The following is a 9,763-nucleotide window of genomic DNA, read 5'->3' on the forward strand; positions in this document are numbered from 1 at the left end:
TTTCTAAAAGTAGAATGGGAGGTAGAGCCTTCAGTTATCAGGCCCCTCTCTGTGGAACCAGCTGCCAGTAAATGTCCAGGAAGCAGACACCCTCTCTAACTTTAAGATTAGGCTTCAAACTTTCCTTTTTGATAAAGCTTATTGTTAGGGATGACCCTGAAACATCCCATAGTTCAGCTGCTATAGGCCTAGACTGCTGGCCTATAGCAGGGAAGTTTTGGTGCAATCTGTTGGTTTCCTTAGGCTAGCTTTACACGACAACGCTCTGAACACAATCCGCAAAAGTGGCGTTGCGTTCCCACTTTTTATTTCGCGTTTAGATGAGCGTCTTTGGGTGGAAATCTGCATGCACACGGTGACGCAAAAGTGTGTGAAATTTGATGTAGTATGCATGCCAGGTGGCTAGGTGGTACTGTGAAGCACTGCCATACAACAACACCAAGAGCGCGCGCATGCGTTGAAACTTCCTTCTACTTCTCTCCGTAGTAGCGCGAAATAGGAAATAGCCCACAGTCGAAAACCAAAATATGGTTACTCTGCTTATTTGCTGAAAGGACTCCTGAATAGCTATCAAAGCAGCTAAGACAACTTGAATGTCTAACTGATGGAAATAATCCGACATGTTTGTTATTGTTTGGCTGTACTGCACATGGTTATGATGTCAACGCGTACGCGAGGATACCCAGCGTGAGCAGCTCAGAGCACACATTTGCGTTTTCAACCCTCTAGACGGGAACGCGACGGTGGAGCGTCTTTAAGATTTCCACTCTGGAGGGTGGGTTCATTTTTTTGCGTTTTTAAGCCCCAAAAACGCTGTCGCCGTCTAAACAAAAGGCACATCTGATAAAATATTTTGTCGGTTTCACCCGGGGGCGTTGTCGTGTAAAGCCGGCCTTAGCTAGGAAATTGTTTTTTTCTATTGGCTCTATATGTATGAATTGGACTAATTTGTTATTTAATTAATTGGATTTGATTGGATTAGGATTACAATGAATTGAACTCCAATTGGCTTGAATTGGACTGCATCATTGAAGTGCCTTGAGATGACATCTGTTGTGATTTGGCGCTTTATAAATAAACTGTTGTCGTAGTTACAGGCTTATCCCCTGGGAGGTAATGGTATCCTGGTAAGATGGAACATCTCAGATGCCCCATACTATGGCAGTGGGGAAAGATTCAATCAGGTTCTTTTAGCAGGTTTAAACCCATCTTTCCCTAGTAATACTTAAAACAGCCAAATAGTATTAAAGATTGTCCAAGCAAAAAAAAAAAAAAAAAAAAAAAAAAAAAAAAAAAAAAAAAAAAAAAGCTTGATGTTGTTAACACTAATTTTGTCAATGCCATTTTTGAAAAAAAAAAAAAAAATTAATAATAATAATTCAAGCTGCAGTTAGTAGAACTGTTCAGAGCTTTTTGCAATTTTATTTTCTATATAAACTTTTTCCTGTTTTTTTGGTTTAAAAATATTTTAATAACTAATATACTTATACACAACAATCAGATCAGTATTTAGACCAAAAAATAAAAACCTTAATTGGGACATTTCTAGTTCCTTCCTTTCCCAAAAATGAGCAATGTGAAACTCATTTATGTACATGGTACAAAAAAAATGTCTCACAGTCCATAAATCTTAGCAGATTAATGCATTTTTCTAAATGCGTTCTTACACAACATCTCATGCAACATGAGTCACAAAGATTAGCAGACAGTATATAAATGGCTGCCCTGCTGGCAGACTCAAAGTTAAACACTGACTGCTGAAATGTTAGTTTTTGCAAACATGGTGCGAGGGTGAGAATCGGGAAGAATTGAGGATGAGTACAAGTCAGAGCGTGAGAGAGCAAACAGTGCAGAAGCCCAGACATCACCAGTGAGCGAGCAGCAAACAGTACTTGGACTCACAGATCCGAACTGGTAACTCTCTCATTCCACTCGCCCAGTTTCTCAGAGGTTCTCACGTAGCTAGAAACAAAGACACGATGGTGTTACCCCGAAGAGGTTCAGCAAGGAATGAAAGCAGCCAGGGTTACAAAGTCCCAAACAGTTCTCTTGACTGGAGTCCTCTCATTAGTGAACAACATAGACAAGATAAGTCATGATGAGGCAAACCTGCTTTTTTTTTTTTTTTTTTTCACCGATGTTTGAGCAAAGAATTAGCCTTCCATACACTGCAAAATGGCTGCAAACAGTGAGGTACACCACAAAGATTTATTATTGTGTATGATGACAAAAGTCTCGGGGATTCTATGAGGGGAGTTTGTTAGCCACAGTCAACATTACTTAAAGGTGAACTAAACATGAAAAGGAACCTTTTTTTTTAAACGCGGTTGCTAAAAACATTGAGACAGATCAGGGAGAGGTTATTACTCTATCGATAGGTGCTAGATTAATGAATGAAGATGAAACATTGGTACGACATATTCTGCCATAGGATTGTTATTTCAAAGACGTTTGTTGTGTGCTGATAAGAATTTTTCCAACAACCTTGACTTCAAGTTGAGCTTAATGATAACAGCAGCTAAATCAATTACATTTCAATGTCAAAAAACTGGCAAGCTATTAGAATGTTATCAGATATGATGCTACTCATGCATGGCTTTTACCTTTCAAAATGTAAATGTAAATGTACATTATTTATACAGCCCTTTACCGACAATCCTTACAGTGTACCAAAGTGTTTTACAGCAGGTAATAAATAAAGAGAAGAATAAGTAAAAACAAATAAAAACAATAAAAGAACAGTGAAAGCAATAAAATACAACAAAATCGAATAAGATTAAATAAGATAAAAGTGTCATCATACTACTGGGTATTAAAAGCAATCCTAAATAAGTAGGTTTTTTGCCTAGATTTGAAGAGGCCCAGGTCAGAAATAAGACGCAGCTGGACAGGGAGCTTATTCCAGAGCCTGGGGGCAGCGATGGAAAAGGCTTGGTCACCCCAGGGTTTGTATTCTGACCTGGGCACTTCCAGCAGAAATTGATTTGTTGACCTCAGAGCTCTACCAGGATTGCGGACTGTTAAAAGCTCAGATAAATATGATGGGGCGAGGCCGTTAAGAGCTTTAAAAACAAACATTAAAAGTTTAAAATCAATTCTATAAAGGACAGGAAGCCAATGGAGGGAGTTCAGAACAGGAGTGATGTGCACACGTCTGTTGGTGTTGGTTAAAAGACGGGCAGCAGCGTTCTGCACCAGCTGAAGGCGACTGAGAGAAGACTGGGAGACGCCGACATAAAGTGCATTGCTATAGTCTGACCTTGAATTTATTAGGGCATGGATGGCTTTCTCAGGGTCATGACGACTTAAAAACATTTTAACTTTGGCCAGGAGACGTAACTGGGGGGGAAAAAAAAAAAAAAAAACTGGGGCTGATACAATGGCTGATAGAATGCTCATGTCACATAATTTTTAGCTGCTATCATGTCATAGTTAACGGATTTCCTTCTCCAGACAGTGCGCCCCAGCTAAAGCATGCATGTTACACTATTTTTAAAGTGGACCTTCTTGTGCCACAAAGAATAAGTGATCCCCCACTACTGCTCAGAGCCCAGTACTTTCTTCTTGTTTTGGAGAGGTCTCCAAGAAAATGTATTTTTGGTTGTGAGGGCAAGTTGACCCTTTTCTCCTTCCCTAAAGATGTTGGATAACAGGATGCAGGCAGATATTCTAGACCAGCAACATAGTTGCAAAAAAATGTTTGAGTTTCTTCGCTACACTTCATAGACAACAGGTTGAGGGTGTTCCAACAATAAAAGGGCTCGAGTATGAACCTCAGGTGGCGAGTTAAATCGTTTCAAACACCGTCGGAGCCCAGTCTGCGACTCAACATCACCCAAAGCGCTAGGACAGCCTAAAAAGTCCCAATGAAGTTAGACTACCGGTAACTTATAATCATTACAAAGTAAATGAGCAATTAACGACAAACTAATGCTATATAAACACAGCCTCAAAAACCAATTTGGCGAGCTAACATATCTCTGAGGAAGTGGTCGCTGCAGACACGGGCACCTCGGCTCCTCCCGACCGCAGATGTAGGTTTAAAATCCACTTTTTTTTTTTCTTTGTTGTTCTGTCAGCTTTTTACATTTCTCACCTTTGTGAATGACTATCTTCGGGATTCTGGAAAAAAAAAAAACTTTTCCTTTTCTCGGTTAGAACGATTAGAGCAACTGTAAACCACACAAAACGGGCATTTTTTCCAGATGGCAGATCCTCAGGTCAATTCCTGCCCTCCATCTGAATTTCCCACTCTCGCGATGCACCAATGTGACGTCACGTGAAAGCAAACTATTCATCCAGTCAGGCGACACTTTCCCCAAATCCTCTCAGTCTCAGGAGGGAAAAGTTCTCCCCAATTTCTAGAACAATTATGAACTATTTGGATTTTTGATTGGCACAGAGCTCATCTGGAGTGTATCAGATTTATAAGAGGGAATATGTGAAAGATTAGGCTCAGCTGCCAGCTCCATGACAATGAGCAGCAATCTATTGGAAAGGTGGTCAATGAAGAAAAAGACTGTTTTTATTCGGGGGAAAAACAACTAATAATAATAATAAACAGAAAAATTGTACAGAAAATGGCTGACACCCCGCTCGCAGATTTATAGAGTAGACAGAAAAAACACTGCTGGAACAGAAACTAAAGTGATAAGTATATCGGACATCTGATGTGATTAAAGGTAAATTGCAAAAAATTGGAGTTAGTCAAAGCTCATTAAGCATACTTACGCATTAGAGGTCTGCACGTCCTGCCAGCTCTTGGTGAGATTCTGCTTGAGTTCATTGAGGGGGTTGAGGCCAAGTTTTCTTCTCAGCTCTGCGGCGTGTCTCTCTTTAGCTGACAAAACCTGACGCAGGGTGCTGATCTCCTCCTCCACCTGAGACACATCAACAAAAAGTTCAATCTGAAGTCTTCTCTTCATACCCAATAGTCCATAAAAATTCTGAATTTCCAAATGTGGAGTGACACACCTAAATTATTTTTAAAAAATTAAAAAAAAAAAAAAAACACGTGCGAGAATAAGGAACATTAATGTCTTCATCAATCCGTTAAAGTGATGGAATTCAATCATTTAGACTTTTGTCACTTTCCTATGAAGGTAAATATGAGCCAAAATGCATGAGTTTGCAGATTCGATGTGAGAACCTGCACAGTAGAAATCACACACAGTGACTGCAGCGAATTACACTTATCTAGACTAACAAGATATTCCAAAGAAACGGGAGAAAACCTTGATTAAAGAGGCTTTTGTTTTTCCATCATTTTTCTCCAACCCAACACAGGTCTTTGTCAGAATTTACTGAATAAAATAGAAAAGTTCAAGGAGGCCCCGACTCTACTATTAAGATGCTTTTCTGAAACATCCTTAAAAGATGTAAGACCACTCGAACAGACAGTTAGATGTATGCAGCAAGGGTCCGACCTTGGTTAGTTCAGTGCGAAGCTCTTCAGCTTCTTCTTCTGTCAGGCCAGGTGGCAGAGGGTTGGCCGAGTTCCCCATCGCTCCCTCCACCGGCACATCGGACAGGCTGTCTGAACGATCCACACCAAGACCCTTGTTAGGAGAGTTTAGGTTGATATCTGCGATGGCAGATGCTAGATAAAGGAAGAAGAACACAAGATCAAACGAAGAAGATGTCAATGTAGGGTAAAAATGGAGAGGCAGTAGAAGGTAAAACAGAAATCAAATATCTTAAAGCGACCAATGGTTTATTCACATATTTCTCTCTTACACAGAAGTCGCCTCTCACTTAAAGAAACCAGGAAATGATTAACATAAACAACAGGATGGAGAAACAGATTGAAAGAAAAAGGATAAATCCACCAAAAACCAAAGAATGTCTTCTGTAACATTTTTAAACCTTAACAAACTCAACTATTCTTCTTGTTAAAAAAACAGAACTCTTAAATGTCCATTTTATATGAAACTAAGCACATGCTGAATTATTCACCTGAGGACTCCGACATCATTTTGGCAGCTACAGCGACATGGCAGGGTCACAGTTGGAATAGCAAACACAGAAGGAGAAAGAAGAAGAGAAAAACTGCTGCGAATACTGGATATGAACAGGCTTTGTGCACGCAACAACATTCAGCGGGTTAACCTACTCTGAGAAAGTAGCTCAGGATTAGCAGCAGGTAGCGCTTACAGTGACCCTCTGTAATAAAGCGTTTGTGCACCAACATCTGCACGAGCTGCCGGGAGATATGCTGGCTCCACCCGGAAGGTATATTGACACAGTCAAGAATCGGACCAGCCCAAAACAAACCCAGCAGTCAGGTTGAAAAATGGCACTGATAGAATCCTGGAGAGAAACATGTGGTCCTGGAATTTATACTTCAAAATAAAATCCAATTTGAAGTTCTGATTGATATTCCTGATCTATCATTATTTTTGATAGCAAAAAGGAAAAAAAAGCTAATAGTCTTAGTTAGTCCAACGTTTCACTTAATGAGTTCTGAAAACAAAGCGTTTTAGATGACAAATTCTCAAATAAAGGTGCTTGTGCTTAGATTCAGACTCACACCCAACCAGATAGGTCAAGTTGAGCCTTCCATAACTAAGCTGACCTATTTATTCACAACAAAGTCGAAGAACACGATGACATGGACTGATGTTAGGCCTTTTTAAATGTTTCACTTAGAAGAAAAATACAAGTGCAGCGCCATATGAAAATGTAGTCAAAATTCGCTCAGAGAAACAGTATCAGCACACGAGACAGATACAATATCCTAGTTCAGTCAAGTTTGTTACACTTTGACTCGTGAGAAATGTAGTCAACCATAATCGGTTTCTAAAAGCACTCTTTGTGAGGTTCAGGAAGCCTGATAAGACATGACATATCCATCATGGCCACTCACTATCAAAAACTATGGCCCACAGCCCGCCAAGACTCATGAGGATGTTCCAAACAATCTGCAGCTCAAAGGTCTGCAGGATACCCAACACTAAAATTCTTTCATTTGAATTATTCTAATATTGTTGCATTTCTTCAATACTAACTTTTGCATTTTAGAAAGGTTTTGTCAAACAGAGAGTGTCCAAGTATGTGTTGGCTTCAGGACAAAAACATCCTCTTGCAAGCGAGGTCTGCTGTTACCTGCCACCACGGGTATCTGGTTGTCTTTAGCCCAATTCGCACGGCATAAGTATTACCTATGGATCACTGGTAATTCGCAACTACCCCCGCACCTCTGTAATTTTTTGTGGCGCATTCGGACGGGACAAGCAAAAGTCTGTAATTTACTGAAATCACAGACATCATGAGCGGATATTCCGTAATTCTCGTAACTTCCTGTTTTGCCCCGTTGTACCTGGTTGTACACATAGGTTGAACACACAGGTGTGCGTTCAGACGGGACTTAAATTACCACAGGACGTCTGTGTTTCGCCGAAATACAGTAGGTAATTCGCGGCGGAATTATTACCCCACAAATCACGGACATGGCGCATTCGCACAGGACTAAGAACTCAGACATTCTCCGCAATTATTCCGAATTATGGGGGGTCCATAGGTAATACTTATCCTGTGCGAATTGGGCTTTAGGGTCTGTTTTACTAAGAAGTTGGCCAATACTGTCAACTCTGGAGAAGAAGAGAAGAGCTGGAATCAGAGGCGGATGACAATAAAGGAGCCATAGTGAGAAATCCATCTGCCATAGCACAGAGCGGTACGGAGACAAACTAACCAGTAGAAAGAACAGATTACTGTCTCTGAAACAGGATTTTAGAGGTTGATCCAACAGTCTGCCTTAAAAAAAAAAAAAAAGTTTCTTTCTCTTTAAGTTTGTGTGTGGAGCAGCATCCAGAAAAACTAAGATCCTCGTGATCAGAAATACAAAAAAGGTAATGATTTGTTGTTGTTTTTTTGTTTTTTTTTAATGCTCGTTTACAACCTTTATAACATCAAGCACCAAAAATATTTGCGGTCCACGTGGTAGTAAAGGTAATCAAGGTCAGACAGCTTTAATGACTAAGCGGAAAATTCAGCATCTGTTTGGAGAAGTTTCCTCCTTTTCAAATCACCAAGAGATGAGAAACAACCGTCTGTTCGTTTCCAGATGCAACTTTAGTCACTGGCTTCTAGCCTGTAAGCAACACCGGTGCTCAGTTAGTCAGCAGATCCAACACTTTATCTGATAAAAACGAGATCGAGAATGAACAAGATTATCAAATATGCTAAGGTGAATGAGACGAGCAGGAAAACCATCTGAGACTAAAGCTATCACAAACAAGCTAAAGACTTAGTTCAGCTTTTAAATGATTCAATGTAAGCACTGCCAGATGAAAGAGTCTAGAAGTTGCTAACATTAGTAACATGATCCTTCCTTCCTTCCTTCCTTCCTTCCTTCCTTCTTCTCCACCTGCTGCTGTCCCTGTCATGAACCAGCGGGCCCGTCCTATCCACACAGCTTCACAAATACCATTTATCCGCTATTACCAAGTCAGACGTTAATCTAAAAACCTGAAAAAATGGGTATTTGATGACAGATACAAATGTAAAACCATCGGCTGTCTACATAGTTTGCGGTTTACGCGTCTTAAACAGCTAGCTAAAGCTCAGTCGAGCTAACTTGCTCGATAAGCTAACAATTATCGTTACCTTGACTGGCAGGGTCCATGGCGTCAGTTTGACAGAGCAGGAATTCCTCCTATATCAAAGAGTCAAACGCAACTTATATGAAATGTGGATAGCCAACTAGCACTGTATTCTTGCCACTTGGCGTGTCGAAATATCCCTGACAGTGTTGACAGCTCCCACCACCAAGAGAAAGTCGTCGATAGGAACTGTCTCCAAACTCCAAACAGCACAACAGCCAGCTCAGCTTAAACGGCAACCTGTGAAGTTACGGACAGGAAGAGAGCCGCATCCCGTCAGGGATTTCAAAATAAAGCTCATCAAATACCAGTTTTTATCCTGGGTGGAATGAATCTCTCCCTTGGAAATAAGGAATTCATCTTCATTCATCCAGTGCTTTATATCCCACTCTGTTGTACCACTAGAGCACAGTTTTCCATCAAATATAAAGGTGTAACTTTATGGAACAAGTATATTCACCTGACAAACAGCTCTCCCTCCCTACCCATTTATAAAAGGAAATTAAAAGATCACCTGTACTTTATGGGATTGTCTTAATACTTTTTCTTTGCTTTTTTGTTTATATTTGCCATTGCAATTTAGTGTTTTGATTTATTGTAATTTATTTCTTGATTCATTGCTTGATTATTGGTTTTGTGATGTTGTTTTTATTCTTTATTGTTTTTTGTTTTTTTTCTCTCATTAATCCATTTATGGTTTTATCCTGATAAGATACATTTAATTTTGTTTATTTATCGTGAGGTTCTCGATAAGCCCTCACAGGATTTCTAACCTCTCCAGCACTGATTCATTGCAGCTTATCATTTATTATCTATTGTATATATATTTATTTATTCATTTTATTATATTTCTTTCTTTTATGTGGTTTACTCTTGTTTGTAATGTATTATTAAAGTGCAAACAAACAATAAACAAAAATCTTCCTCTGAGGTGTAAAAGTACTCATTAGTGGTTAACTCATGTACTGTACTGAATGAAACAGTTAAGTTTTGTATTTTCATTTTTCACAGGGACACTTTGAGTTTTAGGTTGCTAAAAGATAACATGTTTAATGACGATACAGTGGCTTTCAGTTTTTCAAATAAACCAATTGAAATAAAACACAGAAAAGGGGTTTTGGACAGAGAGAGCTCAGTGCCTTCACAGTGTAAAGAAATGC

The 9,763-nt window shown here is 39.6% G+C and overlaps 1 protein-coding gene across 15 annotated transcripts in view; it reads right to left on the reverse strand.

Annotated features, from left to right (window-relative positions):
- The window catches only part of tpd52l2b (tpd52 like 2b), a 31,888-nt gene extending 23,033 nt beyond the window's left edge, over nt 1-8,855 (reverse strand). For 4 of the 15 annotated variants that reach the window (XM_075475367.1, XM_075475366.1, XM_075475363.1 and 1 more), the window contains exons 1-5: nt 8,608-8,854; nt 5,956-5,982; nt 5,427-5,599; nt 4,732-4,880; nt 1,903-1,962 (exon numbers count right to left, since the gene is read on the reverse strand). In XM_075475367.1, the coding sequence (XP_075331482.1) occupies nt 1,903-1,962; nt 4,732-4,880; nt 5,427-5,599; nt 5,956-5,982; nt 8,608-8,626 (428 nt within the window). In that variant the 5' untranslated portion in view covers nt 8,627-8,854. Of the gene's footprint in view, nt 1-1,902; nt 1,963-4,731; nt 4,881-5,426; nt 5,600-5,955; nt 5,983-8,607 lie in introns of all 15 variants that reach the window. The other 11 variants (XM_075475375.1, XM_075475371.1, XM_075475374.1 and 8 more) reach the window with 8 other exon arrangements.
- Nucleotides 8,856-9,763: the final 908 nt, after the last annotated feature.

This window comes from Odontesthes bonariensis, chromosome 10 (assembly GCF_027942865.1).
Source record: "Odontesthes bonariensis isolate fOdoBon6 chromosome 10, fOdoBon6.hap1, whole genome shotgun sequence".
In the NCBI taxonomy this organism is placed as follows: domain Eukaryota; kingdom Metazoa; phylum Chordata; class Actinopteri; order Atheriniformes; family Atherinopsidae; genus Odontesthes; species Odontesthes bonariensis.